The sequence below is a fragment of the Piliocolobus tephrosceles genome, chromosome 1 (genome assembly GCF_002776525.5).
Source record: "Piliocolobus tephrosceles isolate RC106 chromosome 1, ASM277652v3, whole genome shotgun sequence".
Taxonomy (NCBI): domain Eukaryota; kingdom Metazoa; phylum Chordata; class Mammalia; order Primates; family Cercopithecidae; genus Piliocolobus; species Piliocolobus tephrosceles.
Window position 1 is genome coordinate 82703065 of NC_045434.1, and position 15826 is coordinate 82718890.

At 42.4% G+C, this 15826-nt stretch overlaps 1 protein-coding gene across 1 annotated transcript; it reads left to right on the forward strand.

Annotated features, from left to right (window-relative positions):
• The first annotated feature begins 830 nt into the window (after positions 1-830).
• Positions 831-14208, forward strand: SRP9 (signal recognition particle 9). Its single transcript, XM_023203647.1, has 3 exons — positions 831-1041; positions 7160-7228; positions 12993-14208. Exons 1-3 carry the CDS (start codon positions 970-972, stop codon positions 13110-13112), a joined length of 261 nt encoding a protein of 86 aa, XP_023059415.1. The 5' UTR covers positions 831-969; the 3' UTR covers positions 13113-14208.
• Positions 14209-15826: the final 1618 nt, after the last annotated feature.

Below are 15826 nucleotides of genomic sequence, written 5' to 3' on the forward strand. Positions count from 1 at the left end.
CCTCGGTCTCCCAAAGTGCTGGGATTACAGGCGTGAGCCACCGCGCACGGCGTGATTTTTCTCTCTCTTATGTGTCCTTCTCTAAAAGTTATAAACATGCACAAAATCTTTCCATCTCAAAATATAATACTCTTTACCTGGTGTGCCCTTCAGGCCATCTTCTTTATTTTTTTTTTCACTTTTGCGACAGCGTCTTGCTCTGATGCCCAAGCTGGGTGCGTAGCGCGATCATGGCTCACAGCAGCCTCGAACTCCTGGGCTCAAGCGATCCTCCTGCTTGGAGGATCAGATTTCTTATCCTTGCATAAGTGATTATATGGCTTCTTCCTCATCTCCTAAACACCAGTCATCTGACATACATTGCAGATCTAAAATGGGTCTACGTGTTCTGCTCTTCCTTGCCCACCTGTTGAGCTTGTGCCGCTTCTGTGAGCCTCCGCCCACCCACAAGTGATCGTTCTTTCTTCGCGCTTCACTAACCCGACATAAATGTTTATCATATAAAGTTTTCCGTTGCACTCTTGTGTTTATGTCTCCTGGCTTCTTCACCAAGCTGTGTGACAGCTGGGCCCTGTCGCCTCCTTCCTCGTATCTGCAGCGCCTATCGCAGAGTCGCTTCGTCTTTGTTGAAAGAAGCTGCGGTTCACCCCTGAGGGCCGCGGGACGGACGCCCTCATTCGGCCTACAGGGGGCGCTGTGGCAGCCGGCATTGCTTGCCCTGCCCTCCACTTCTCTCGCTCAGCTCCCGAGCCACACGCCCTGGGCTCCGCCCACTCCCTGACAACATCCCTCCTGCCAATTGGGCGAGCATGGACGGGGCTACCCAATGGAGCGAGGCGTTGGTGCGAGGAGCCGCCGCCATCTTGGGGCTGCTGGGACTCGCGTCGGTTGGCGACTCCCGGACGTAGGTAGTTTGTTGGGCCGGGTTTTGAGGCGTTGGTTCTCTTTACTCTTCCACTCCAGGCCACGATGCCGCAGTACCAGACCTGGGAGGAGTTTAGCCGCGCTGCCGAGAAACTTTACCTCGCTGATCCTATGAAGGTAAATCGCTAGCGGGGCCGCTGGTTTGGGCCCCAGCCCAGGATGTCTTCCCGCCATCCACTCGGCCGCTGGAGCTTCCCCAGCGCTCCCAGGAGGTGCTGGGAATGAACACAAATGGACCCTGCCAAGTTAATGTTCCGCTGTCTCGTCCCCTTCGTCCCTGATCAAAGCGGCCCAGTGAGGCCCTGAAACTGGCAACAGCCAGGTTCATCTCAGCCCTAAACATCTCTACAGTCGATCTTCCCCCTCCCCAGTCCCTCAACTTCCCTTAAGTCTTCGGTTGTTTTATGAGTCCCTGAATCCAGGGCTCCTCCCCCTACAGCTTCCTGTCCTTTGTCTTGGTTCACTTTTCCTGTACCGCCTAGGCGGTAAGGGTACCTACCTCACGTATATGAAACTGATGATGTTTTTCTGCTGCCGCTCAGACATTCTTGAAAGCGTCATTCTTGATTCCAATTTGAAAGTATCTGTACCCCTTCAGAATATTGGTTCTTAGTATTTTGGGAGTCACAGGCTTTGAGAACATAAGAATAATATTTGTACCTTTCCTCAGAAAAATGTACGTATACGTAAATGCAAACAATTTTAGGGGATTCATGGACCTCTGAAATACATTCTTAGCCCCTGCAAAAATTATAATAGAGGTGGATGTCAGAAGTTAGCTCATTATTAAAAAGCAAAGGAGTCCAAGTGATGGGAGTTTAGCATTCGGGTCTTTCTTTTTGTCTCTTTAGGTTTTGCTTATTTTATTGTCATGTCTGAAGAATTATTTGAAGTATATTCGTGTTAATTAAAAGTTCTCCTTTTTAGAACTCAGCATATTGAAAGGATTTTACACTGGAGATCTCAGACCTAGTTATGTATGATGCTTCTTTTGTTTTCTGTCTGTTGTAACTCAGTCATCTCTTTTGTGCTTCATTCATTCCCCACTCTCGTGTTACTGAACCCCAAGTTAAATTAGGTTCTGTGGGACACACAAAAGTGAATGAGATGCCGTTCAACCCTTAAGGAGCTGGTGTTATTGGAGGGTATTGTAGATACAGTGTATTGTGACTATCCCTCAGAGAAGAAAGAAAATGAAAAGCGGATAGATAATCCCAGAAAACCGGAGCTCAGGATTTTTTTTTTTTTTTTTTTTTTGAGACGGCATCTCGCACTGTCACCCGGGCTGGAGTGTAATGGCTCAGTCTCAGCTCACTGCAACCTCGGCTTCCTGAATTCAAACAATTCTCCTGCCTCAGCTTCCCGAGTAGCTGGGTTTACAGGTGCCCGCCACCACACCTGGCTAATTTTTTGTATTTTTAATAGAGGCAGGGTTTCACCATGTTGGCCAGGCTGGTCTGGAACTCCTGACCTGTGATCCGTCCGCCTTGGCCTCCCAAAGTGTTGGGATTATAGGTGTGAGCCACTGTTCCCAGCCCGGGACTCAGGATTTACTGTGTGAAACTATTGATGATCATTAAGTAATATGAATTATGTTTTAAGTTTATGCAGTGAGTTGGTGACCTGTAACTCCAGTGCCACATGTTGTTTATAGTGCATATAAGTTTAAAGTGTGCATCAAGAAATGTTGATAATTATGATTAAAAATAGTATTAGATCCACAGAAAGGCCTAGGTAAGTAACAAGCTGTAAAACATTCTTAGTTCTATTTTTTTGCAATAAAATGGTACAATAATAAATAATGGAAATACTGTATTTTTTAAATTGAGAAATTTGTTTATAACACTCGTGACTTCTGGTTGCTTCATTTGGTGGGCTTCCCTTGTTTGCAGGGTCATTTGTTTCTTCATTCAGACGGCGGTACTCTGAGACCATACAGGACTTTTATCCAGAAGTACCCACAGTATAAACTAAAAATACTTGAGAAACAGTAAAGAATATGTAAATTCACATCAAGAGTGACTGTACTGTAATAATGTGATGGCAGTGGTAGAGAAAATGAAAATAATTAGAGCATCACTGTGGGCAAAGCATGTCTAGAATAGACAAGAGAGAGAATATTTCATCTCTTACCCAGTCAGAAAATTGCAGTTGGCACAGGCTGGAGTGCAGTGGCACAAATCACAGTTCACTGCAGCATTGAACTGGGCTCGAGTCATCCTCCCACCTCAGCCTCCTGAGTAGCTGAGACTACAGACATGCCACCATGCCTGCCTAATTTTTTTTTTTTTTTTTTTTTTTTTTTAAGACGGAGGACTTGCTTTGTTGCCCAGGTTGGTCTTAAATCCTTGCCTCGGATGATTCTCCTGCCTCAGCTTCCCAAGTACCTGGGATTACAGACGCAAGCCATGGCGCCTGGCTTGACTGATACGTTGAGAGGGGGGAGGATGAATGTAGATGAAGAGCTTAACAGTTTTTTTGTTTGTTTGTTTTCCGAGATGGAGTTTTGTTCTTGTTGCCCAGGCTAGAGTGCAGTGGCACGATCTTGGCTCACTGCAACCTCCACCTCCTGGGTTCAAGCGATTCTCCTGCCTCAGCCTCCGAAGTATCTGGGATTACAGGCTCCTGGCACCATGCCCAGCTAATTTTTTGTATTTTTAGTAGAGACAGTTTCATCATGTTGGCCAGGCTGGTCTCAAACTCCTTACCACCTCAGGTGATCCACCCACCTCGGCCTCCCAAAGTGTTGGGATTACAGGAGTAAGCCACCGCGCCCAGCCGACTTAACAGGTTTTTTTTTGAGTGCCTTCTACGTGACAGACATTTTACATGTTTATATGTTACAGGCATTTCATATATATTTATGTGTATTTACATATATTTATACATAATACATGAACAATTACAGCAATGCATCAAAGTACATAAATTAATGATTTTAGATATGTTAAATGATTTGCCTAGTTTCTTAAGAGATTAAGATGAAATTTGGACCCAGATCTTTGAACCCCAAGTCCATTCTGTTTCTGCTAGGGCTAAAGAATAAATTTTGTCAGGTCTCTGAAATCTGTTTTCCAAAATTCTCTGTCTTCTCTCCCCAGCACGTTTAACCTGTTGATTATACCTAGTATCTTTTTACCACTCTTTCTTGCATTGCTATAATTGAAGATGGCATTACCACTGGATCATGTAATAACCTCTCTGTTGGTCTGTCAGCCTTTTTAGTTACTTAACACTTCTGCCACAATTGTCTAAAAAAAGTTGAATTCTTCATCTCTTGCTTAAAAACTGGTTCTTTGATAACTGGATATAGTCCCAACTCCCAGTCTGACCCATGTCCAGTCTTTCTGGCTTTGTCTAACCATTTTCATGATCTTCAGCTGTAGTCTCATGAAGCTACAGAATTCATTGTATCCTTGTTCAGAATGGTTTTTCAGCCTTCTGCCTTCTTCTATAAGGTTAAAAAAAAAGCATTTTCAAAGCCACCTCGTTTTTTAGACTCCTTTTTCCCAGTCTAAATTACTTGTTTTCTCTCTTTAGCATTTTATGTGTATATCCTTTTATAGGGCTTAATTTATTTGTCCTTGTGTTTTGGTTATTTTTGGTAAAGAACCTTGATTTCTTTTTCTTTATGGCATCTGACGTGGTGACTCAGCACCCTCTAAATTACCAAATGGACCCCTTTATAAGTAAGTTTGGCCTTTTTTCTTTTCTTTTTTTTTTTTTTTTTTTGAGACAGAGTTTTGCTTTTGTTGTCCAAGCTGGAGTGCAATGGTGTGATCTTAGCTCACTGCAACCTCCACCTCCCAGGTTCAAGTGATTCTCCTGCTTCAGCCTCCCAAGTGGCTAGGATTACAGGCACCTGCCACCAATGCTCAGCTAATTTTTGTATTTTTAGTAGAGAAGGGGGTTTTACCATGTTGGCCAGACTGGTCTCGAACTCCTGACCTCGTGAGTGAACTCTTGCCCTCTCAAAGTGCTAGGATTACAGGTGTGAGCCAGTGCGCCCAGCCATGATTAGCCTTTTAACTCATTTCTCCTAAATGAAACCAGTGAGTTCCTTTAACTGAGAGTTAATACTTCACATAGTTGTCAGGCTTAGTATATTTTTAAGTGTTTTGTTTCTAGAGAACTGAATTTTTAAAATATGTAAAACTGAATTTACTAGATCAATAAATAGAATCAGGTATTCTAAAGATAACCTAGTTACAACTTTTTTTTTTTTTTTTTTTTTGAGACAGAGTCTTGGCTTTGTCACCCAGGCTGGAGTGCAGTGGTGCCATCTCAGCTCACTGCAAGCTCCGCCTCCTGGGTTCACGCCATTCTCCTGCCTCAGCCTCCCGAGTAGCTGGGACTACAGGCGCCCGCTACCATGCCCGGCTAATTCTTTGTATTTTTAGTAGAGACGGGGTTTCACCGTGTTTGCCAGGATGGTCTCGATCTGCTGACCTTGTGATCCGCCCGTCTCCGGCCTCCCAAAGTGCTGGGATTACAGGCGTGAGCCACCGCGCCTGGCCATTACTACTATTTATATCTGCTTAAGTGCTTGATGAGTTCCCTTTCCTCCTTCACTCAGACAAATCACATATAGTGATATAACTTTTTTTTTTCAATCTCAGGAATGCAAAAGACCATAATGGGGAAAGCTGTAGGTTGCAGTTCCATTAGCCCTTTTTATTTAGTTTCCATAATTGTCTTGAGGCCTCTGGTGCTACATCGTAACCATTTTAAAATTATGTTTCTGAGGCTGGGCGCGGTGGCTCACGCCTGTAATCCCAGCACTTTGGGAGGCTGAGGCGGGCGGATCATGAGGTCAGGAGATTGAGACCATCCTGGCAAACACGGTGAAACCCCGTCTCTACTAAAAATGCAAAAAATTTGCTAGGCGTGGCAGCGGGTGCGTGTAGTCCCAGCTACTTGGGAGGCTGAGGAAGGAGAAGGGCGTGAACCCGGGAGGCGGAGCTTGCAGTGAGCGGAGATCGCTCCACTGCACTCCAGCCTGGGCGACTGAGCAAGACTCGTCTCAAAAAAAAAAAAAAAAAATTATGTTTTTGTTTTGGCTTGTAGATACTTAGCAGTTTTTATTTTGTTTTGTTTATTTTGAGACGGAGTCTCGCTCTGTCTCCAGGCTGGAATGGAGTCCAGTGGCATGATCTCGGCTCACTGCAAGTTCCGCCTCCCGGGTTCACGCCATTCTCCTGCCTCAGCCTCCCGATTAGCTGGGACTACAGGCGCTCGCCACCACGCCTGGCTAATTTTTTGTATTTTTTAGTAGAAACGGGGTTTCACCGTGTTAGCCAGGATGGTCTCGACTCCTGACTTCATGATCCACCCGCCTCGGCCTCTCAAAGTGCTGAGATTACAGCGTGAGCCACCGCACCTGGGCGATACTTAGCAGTTTTTAAAACAGCTAGCTAAATAAGAGTTACTGATGCTGGTTAGGGAAAAACTGCAATACCCTCTGCTTGAATCCATCACTGAAAGAAAAAAAATAATGTTCATGGAAGTGTTCTTGAGAGATGTCTTACAGGAATATGCTAATAACTAAATGCCTTGGCAATCTGTAGAATATTGAACATAAAGTATTGTGTAACATGGCACTTCAGTATAGGAGTTATTCTGGTTTTTGGAAAAGTTGTTGGTGGAGACTTCTTTTCAAGGCAGAATTCTGCTTTTATGTAATAATGCATTATGTTCTGCTTTCATGATAAAAACCTGATTTTGCTGAATATTTTAGTCTGAATCCGCTTGCTAAGATCCGTGGAATAATGGAAAGTGTGAATTGCACTGACCTGCAGCACTGTTTGCTAAGGAATGGATTTGGTCTTTTTAACTAGCCATTTCTGCTAAATGTTTTTCCTCCTTTTCCTGTCATTCCTCTGTGGCTAGGTGTGTTGGTGTATATTCTTATTGGCAAGAAATGCCACCTTATAAGTCTCACCGACATTCCCTGAATGTGGATGTGTTTTGAGAATGTTCAGTACATCTCTTTTCAAACTGTCTGCAAATAAAATATCCAACCTTTTTAAAGTCTTAAATAAATAAATTGTAGCAAAGGAATGAACTAAAATAGCTGATTTTTTTTTTAACCTCATTTCAGTTTATAGTAAAAATGCCTTTAGATGTTTGGGGATATTTATTCTAAAAGGATCCTTTTCAGCCTACCTGAAGACTAAATTATTTATGAGAAATGTCATCTGTCTTCACTGTTTCTAAATATGTATTTTTGTTTCAGGCACGTGTGGTTCTCAAATATAGGCATTCTGATGGGAACTTGTGTGTTAAAGTAACAGATGATTTAGTTGTAAGTATACATGTTTATTTACTTTCAGATTTGCTTGTTATTAGTTTGAAATTATTAGAGTTTATGGAGGTTACCCATTAGGATGCTTATTTTGCATTTCATTCAAAAATGAAGAACCTCATTCTAGCAGCTACTTTTATAGACCCCCAGGAAATAATTTAACCTGCTTTCTTAATGCATTATGTCAAGTGTCGTTTAATAAGCGCTGTCTTCAGACCTTAAGTAACAGGAATGTAGAGACCAAACTGGATATAAGGGAGTAAAAGTTTCCTTTAAATGACAGTGTTTGAACACAAGTTACAGGCTTTATTCTTGTATTTCCTGCCCTTGATATGCTCACTCTTGTTACTTCCTCATATCCCATTCATTCCTTAACCCTCTGCCATCTGTTTTCTGCATATGGTATTCCACTGAAACTGCTCTTGGTGAGAGCACATCAGCAGCTCCTTTATTTTCAAACCCAGTGGTCTTATTATTCGTATCTTACTTGGCCTCCTTGCTGCTTTTGATAGAGAAGCCCACTCTTTCATAGAAATAATTATTTTGGCACTTGTGGCTCTGTTTTATCTTGGTCTTACTATTTATTCTGTGTTTCTATTGTTTCTTCTTTGCTTTTCTTTTTTTTATGTGCCTCATATATATATATGTGCTTCTCTAGGATTCTGTCCTTGATTGTCTTTTCATACAGCTTCTGGAGCAGTTCATTTAGTTAAGTCTAATACTGCACCTATCTATGTCTACTTGCAAATGTGTGTTTAGCTCATATTCTTCTGACTAGCATCTGTACCTCACATACCCTCAAAATTCATTTGTCTACAGTGGAGTTTATCATCTGTTCTTAAACTAGCTCTTCTCATGCCTGTAATCCCAGCACTTTGGAAGGCCAAGGCGGGTGGATCACAAGGTCAGGAGATCGAGACCATCCTGGCTAACACGGTGAAACCCCATCTTTACTAAAAATACAAAAAAATTAGCCGGGCGTGGTGGCGGGCGCCTGTAGTCTCAGCTACTCCGGAGGCTGAGACAGGAGAATGGCGTAAACCCAGGAGGCGGAGCTTGCAGTGAGCTGAGGTGGTGCCATTGCACTCCAGCCTGGGTGACAGAGCGAGACTCCGTCTCAAAAAAGGAAACAAACAAAAAAAACTACCTCCTCCTTGTGTTCCTACCTTCCTACTTTTAGTTGCATTATTTTCCACCTGGTCAGAAATCTGGGGATTTTTTAAATTAAAAAAAACGTTTTTAGAGACAGGATATCACTATGTTGCCCAGGCTGGTCTTGAACTCGTGGCTTCAAGCAGTCCTCCCACTCAGCCTCCCAAGTTGCTGGGATTACACACATGGGCCACAGTGCCCAGCCCAGAGTGATTTCTATTTTTCTTTTTCTTTTTTTGAGATGGAGTCTCGCTCTGTTGCCAGACTGGAGTGCAGTGGCTCGATCTCTGCTCACTGCAGCCTCCGCCTCCCAGGTTCGAGTGATTCTCCTGCCTCAGCCTCCCAAGTAGCTAGGACTACAGCTGTGCACCACCACGCCTAACTAATTTTTTTTTTTTTTTTTAAGTAGAGACAGGGTTTCACCATGTTGACCAGGATGGTCTCCATCTCTTGACCTCGTGATCCACCCATCTTGGCCTCCCAAAGTGCTGGGATTACAAGGGTGAGCCACCGCACCTGGCCTTTTCTTTTTATTTGTTTGTTTGTTTGACGGAGTCTCACTCTGTTGCCCAGGCTGGAGTGCAGTGGCACAGTCTCGGCTCACTGCAAGCTCTGCCTCCTGGGTTCATGCCATTCTCCTGCCTCAGCCTCCTGAGTAGCTGGGACTACAGGTGCCCACCACCATGCCCAGCTAATTTTTTGTATTTTTAGTAGAGACGAGGTTTCACTGTGTTAGCCAGGATGGTCTTGGTCTCCTGACCTCATGATCCACCTGTCTCAGCCTCCCAAAGTGTTGGGATTACAGGTGTGAGCCACCGCACCCAGCCTTTTTTTTTTTTTTTTTTTTAAAAAAGGAGTCTGGCTCTATTACCCAGGCTGGAGTGCAATGGTTCATTCTTGGCTCACTGCAACCTCTGCCTTCCAGGTTCAAGCGATTCTCCTGCCTCAGCCTCCCAAGTAGGTAGGATTACAGGTGGGCACCACCACACCCGGCTAATTTTTGTATTTTTAGTAGAGATGAGATTTCACCATGTTGCCCACGCTGATGTTGAACTCCTGACCTCAAGCGATCCACCTACCTCAGCCTCCCAAAGTGCTGGGATTACAGGTGTGATCCATGCCCAGCCCCAGAGTGATTTCTTTTTTTGTTTGTTTGTTTGAGACGGAGTCTCGCTGTGTCGCCCAGGCTGGAGTGCAGTGGCCAGATCTCAGCTCACTGCAAGCTCTGCCTCCCAGGTTTGTGCCATTCTCCTGCCTCAGCCTCCCGAGTAGCTGGGACTACAAGCGCCTGCCACCTCGCCCGGCTAGTTTTTTGTATTTTTTTAGTAGAGACAGGGTTTCACCGTGTTAGCCAGGATGGTCTCGATCTCCTGACCTTGTGATCCGCCCGTCTCGGCCTCCCAAAGTGCTGGGATTACAGGCTTGAGCCACCGCGCCCAGCTTCAGAGTGATTTCTAAAAGGCAGATTTGATTGTTCTCCCTTGCTTAGAAACCTTTAAACTCCACCCTTGCATCCCCTCTAATCTCTGGAACTTCTGTATTACTTAAGAACTCCTTTAATGTGCTGTGATGTGTTAGACCTCAGTGCTTTTGAACATTCTGTTTCCTCCTTTGCAATATTGAATCCTACCTCTGCCCCTAATGTGGCCAGGCTGCTGCTTATCTTTCAAAACCCCACTCGAGGATTGCTTCATCTCTTGCTTTTCATTGGCTTTTTGTGCTGTATCACAATTCTTTTATCACATTTGTCTTTTTAATAGACTGCGCTTCAAGACAATAGAGATAGATTAGTAATATTCTTACGTGTTTTATTTCCATTGCCTACTATGATGTCTTGACCCAGAGAGCACTCAGTAAACATTTTTAAAATACATTAGTTCTTTTAAAAATGGTATAGAGTGATTTTTAAAATCACTTTTGTCTTTGGTCATATATTGTATTTGTGTTCAGTGTTCCATTATGAGATTGCATGAAGTTAGACCTTTTAGCGATTACCATGTCTTCTAAGAATCAGTTTAATTTAGTGAGTAGCTGAACATGTGAAAAAGGAAGAGTGAATTGAAATGTAATATACTAGACATAGATTTAAGAGATGTGAATCCTAGCTTAGTCATTTATTAGCATTTTGGCCTTGGAAAAGTTTAAGCCAAAAGTTTAGCTTTCTGGTCTCAATTTCCTCATCTGTAAAGTATCATAGTGATAGTAAAAAAATATATGAAAGTATCTAACATTAGTGCTTACCAGTAGATTGAGTAAATATTTTCTTTTGGTTGTTGGTTGTGTTGTTGATTGCTTTTTTTTTTTTTATTAAGAGACAGTGTCTTGCTCTGTTGCTCAGGCTGGAGTGCAGTGGCTCACTGCATCCTCAACCTCCTGGGCTCAAGCGGTCCTCTCGCTTCAGCCTCCCGAATAGCAGGGACTACAGGTGTGCACCACCACACTCAGCTAATTTTTAAATTTTTTTGTCTAGACAGGGTCTCATTATATTGCCCAGGCTGATCTGGAACTCCTAGACTCAAGCCATCTTTCTGTCTTAGCCTCCCAAACCACTGGGATTATGGGCGTGAACCACTAAGTACTTCTTAAATCTTGACATTCTACACTGAGAAAAATTTTAATTGTGATTGTCACAGAGTGGTTAGGTATACCTGCTGAAGAAAAACCCCTATGTCCTGTCTTAAAAATAGGGGAATAGGCCGGGCGCGGTGGCTCACGCTTGTAATCCCAGCACTTTGGGAGGTGGGTGGATCATGAGGTCAGGTGTTCAAGACCAGCCTGGCCAAGACAGTCAAACCCCATCTCTACTAAAAATACAAAAATTAGCTGGATGTGGTGGTGGGTGCCTGTAATCTCAGCTACTCGGGAGGCTGAGGCAGGAGAATCGCTTGAACCTGGGAGGCAGAGGTTGCAGTGAGCCAAGGTTGTGCCACTATACTCCAGCCTGGGGAACAGAGCTAGATTCCATCTCAAAAAAAAAAATAGGGGAATAACTGCAGAACAAATTTTAATACAAAAGGCCTTATCTCCAATTGATGGCTCTTTTTGCCTTGTTAATAATTAAATATAATTAAGGATCCATGTTCACTTTGACTTTTTTATAATCCCATGTATGCATAATTTTTCTAATCCCATAATTGATTTATAATACTGTCTTCTACGGACCTAAAATCTTTTTCTGTCAGAAACTTCAGTGAGAAGGTATGTATATTCTCTTGTAGCACATATGCTAAAAATTTAATGATGAATATTAATACGGCCTTTTTACAAGATTGCTGCACAAATTTGTACAATGCGTGGATAAAATTTTTTTTTAAGTGAGTTGTTTAAAAGGCTGGATGAATTCAGATCAGTTGGGCATAATGAGGTTGAACTTCAAGTTATTTTAGTGACTTTTATTACAGGATCATTAGTTCCTGTTGTTTAAAACTCATGTGAACCTTTAAGATGGGCTTACAAAACGAGGGAAGGGCTACCAGCTTAAAATTGCTATTTCTGAAGATTCTACAACAGATGGCTTTATGACCAACCATAAGCAGATCTTAAGTATCTAGTGAAGAATTTAACTGCTAACAAAGAAGAATTTGGTTTGCTTTAAAAGTAGTATCTTCAAGCCTGGGCAACATGGAGAAACCCCATCTCTACTAAAATAGAAAAATTAGCTGGGTGTGGTTGTGTGTGCCTGTAGTCCCAGCTACTCGGGAAGCTGAGGATTGCTTGAGCCCAGGACACAGGTTGCAGTGAGCTGAGATTGTGCCACTATACCCCCAGCCTGGGCCACGGAGTGAGACACTGTCTCAAAAATACATATCTTCAGAAAATCAAGATTTTTTTTTTTTTTTTTTTTTGAGACAGAGTCTCACCCTGTCGCCCAGGCCGGAGTGCAGTGGCATGATCTCAGCTCACTGCAGCCCTGACTCCTGGGTTCAAGCAATTCTTCTGCCTCAGCCTCCCCAGTAGCTGGGAGTACAGGTGTACACCACCACGCCCAGCTAATTTTTGTATTTTTAGTAGAGACGGGGTTTCACCATATTGGCCAGGCTTGTCTTGAAGTCCTGACCTGGTGGTCTGCCCGCCTCGGCCTCCCAAAGTGTTGGGATTACAGGTGTAAGCTACCACTCCTGGTCAAGAAAATCAAGATTTATCTGGTTTATGTGTTTCTAGCTATACAGAGAATTATAGATTTTTTTCTAAAAATTATCAAACCCCCAATTTCACCAGTAGAAAAAGGTATCTTAAGATTTCTGGGTTTTTTCCCAGCATAACTCAGTTACTTATGGCTGGGAGAAAATACCTAGGGAGATAATCTAATACCTAATTCTAAGCCTTGAGTTCTTCTCATCAGACCACAGTAGGATTTAACATTTATCAGAAGTTTCTAATAGACTTCATTTAGTTTTTTGTCCACAGCAGTGGCATTTAAATTACTATACTTTAAGACATGGAATTGCTGGAGGCTTGGAAACTTGAGTGCAATTTTCCTAGTACGACCCTCCAAGGAGAATAGAGCAAAACAGTGGTAGGAAAAACTCAAAATTTTACCCAATTGTATGTTTTCTACATTGTCAATATCTAGTTGTATATAGTTAATGTGTACTTCTAAAATTTCTGACAGTGTTTGGTGTATAAAACAGAGCAAGCTCAAGATGTAAAGAAGATTGAGAAATTCCACAGTCAACTAATGCGACTTATGGTAGCCAAGGAATCCCGCAATGTTACCATGGAAACTGAGTGACTGGTTTGAAATGAAGACTTTGTCGTGTACTTAGGAAGTAAATATCTTGAAATAGAGAAAGTGTTGGGACAGAAAGTACTTTATGTAACTAAGTGGACTATTCAGAAGCTTAGAGGTCATTTTTTGTAATTTTCTTTTTAATGTTTACTTTAGAGAGCTAGGGATGCAAATGTTTTCAGTTAGAAAGCCTTTATTTACTTTTGGAAATTGAACAAGAAATGCATCTGTCTTGGAAACTTTGCAGATTATTTGATGTTAGGTAAAACATATAATTGTTTCTCTGGCAAATTTGTATCAGTAATTTGAAAATGAGATATTAGAAAAAAATTCTTCTTAAATTTAGTTCATCTTTAAAAGAACATTAAATATAACCATTTTGTTGGATCGATGTATTTCTTTTGGAGCATAAAATGTATGCTGTTGTGACCAATAAATATAAAATATGGAAATTGGAATTAACTCCACACCATAGTATGCATTGTTATGCATATGGTGCACCTAATTATGTATACCAGTGTAGTCTCAATTATATCTAAAAGTAGTTGTGACTAACAAGTATGCTTTGCCTTATTTCCACATTTAAACTACCTTTTAATATAAGGGATTTGTAGTATCAGCTTGTTGAGCAATGACTTTGAATCGAGTTTTCAGTGGTCAGAAGCAGCAGTTATTTGAGTGCATGAATGGAATGATAACTATAATGTAGTGAAACCACCATATTACAGAAATATTTACTACATATTTTCCATCTGTAGTTTCTCAGAAAGGCTATGGATTAGTTGAACTGTCAAATCTTGCATACTTCTGTGACACTCTTGCCCGTTTTCTCTAACCAAGGTGTTAGGTGTGACTGTCACAACTGTTAATGTTTTCCCGTAAACTAGAAGTATAATATTATTTGATAATTATATTTGTACCCTAAATTTCACCACCTAAATGTAATGTTGATTCCCAAGAATGAAATGAAGGCACTACATTGAAATATGTTTTGTATAAATTTGTCATGTTGAACATTTTAGCATGGTAAGTTCCCTTAGCTATATGAATTTTGGCATGTTTCAGAGAGATCAGTAAATAAAATATTACATAAAATATATTGTTTGTGTTGAATTTTTAACTTTCCAGAAATTGTTGATTTCTGAGCTGGGATATACTATGTTCATTTAGTCCAAAATGAGCCTAGTAATGCTGAAAGCAAATTTTTTGTTTCTCAGTACTTTATATTACATGACTTTTTCCGCACTATATGTTAATGGCAAATTTGTTTTCTTGAATTAGAAAAATAACATCAAATAGTATAGGATTATTTTGGCTTTTTGTTTTTTTTCCCCCAGAATTAATGGGATCACCATCAGGGAAGGTTAGAGGTTTGACCTTCTTTCCTACAGAGATGACCTGAAAAGGAGAGACCGGCATTTGGGTTATTTGAGTCCTGGTAGCTTGTAACAGAATGATTAAGAACAGACATTCCAAGTCAAGACTGCCTGGCTTTCAATCCTGGTTCCACTATTTCCTAACTCTGTGGTCTTAGACTAGATACTTTTCTAAGCCTTCATTTTCATCTCTGGAAATGGGGCCAACAATAGTACTTCCCTTTTAAGACTGTTAAGATTAAACATCATGATCCAAGGCTGGGCACAGTTGCTCACGCCTGTAATCCCAGCACTTTGGAAGGCTGAGGTGGGCGGATCATTTGAGGCCAGGAGTTTGAAACCAGCCAGGCCAACAAGGTGAAACCCCATCTCTACTACAAATACAAAAATGAGCTGGACGCAGTGGCACACTGTTGGGGTAATCAGGCCCGACACCAGGCCTTGGGGCCTATAAAGTCCAGTAGGGTCAAAGAAATGAGAAAAGACAAGAGTACATAAAGTGAGCCAGGGCATGGTGGCTCACTCCTGTAATGCCAGCACTTTGGGAGGCCAAGGCGGGCAGATAATGAGGTCAGGAGATTGAGACCATCCTGGCTATCATGGTGAAACCCCATCTCTACTAAAAATACAAAAAAAAATTAGCCAGGTGTGGCGGCGGGCACCTGTAGCCCCAGGTACTCGGGAGGCTGAGGCAGGAAAATGGCGTGAACCTGGGAGGTAGAGCTTGCAGTGAGCAGAGATCGCACCACTGCACTCTAGCCTGGGCGACAGACTGAGACTCGGTCTCAAAAAAAAAAAGTGCATAAAGTGGATCGAGGGATCCAGTGCTAGACTGGAGGTTGTGAAGACCCCAAGCTCTGGGAGCCCACACTATTTATTGGTGATCAAACAAAGAAGCAGGTGGTGGGGACGTAAGGGTAAACAGGTGAGGGCGTGAGGATGTGGGGGTAGAAAGGTAGTGGTGCATTAAGCATATCTGTGACAGTTTAGCATTTCCTTTGATGCCTACAGAATATGCTGTGCTGCTTGAGATAATGGAGGACATGTTTACAAGTAAGATGCAAGGAACCAACAAGTCTGTGCACATTCCAGAGGCTATGAGGGGTTTTATGCCCTGGGCTTAGATTGTGGTGTGGCAGGGCAGCCTTCCACCCTTTGGCACAGAGCTTGGTGTTAAAGGCCACGAGGGGTTTTAGACCCTGGACACCTTTCAGGACTCTTAGATTATGACAGTCCTGCCTCAGCTCTTCTACCAACATGTTTCCCTTGTTTGCAAAACCACCACAGCTATCATTGCTTGTTCTCGGTGGGGGCTTTCTCTCCAGATGTGGCTTCCACGTC

What these genes read in the sequence shown, in the direction of transcription:
- SRP9 (XM_023203647.1), top strand. Translation starts at nt 970, where the DNA reads ATGCCGCAGTACCAGACCTGGGAGGAGTTTAGCCGCGCTGCCGAGAAA. An exon ending in ACCTCGCTGATCCTATGAAG is followed by an intron (nt 1,042 to 7,159) that starts GTAAATCGCTAG and finishes TTTTTGTTTCAG; the next exon opens with GCACGTGTGGTTCTCAAATA. An exon ending in AAGTAACAGATGATTTAGTT is followed by an intron (nt 7,229 to 12,992) that starts GTAAGTATACAT and finishes AATTTCTGACAG; the next exon opens with TGTTTGGTGTATAAAACAGA.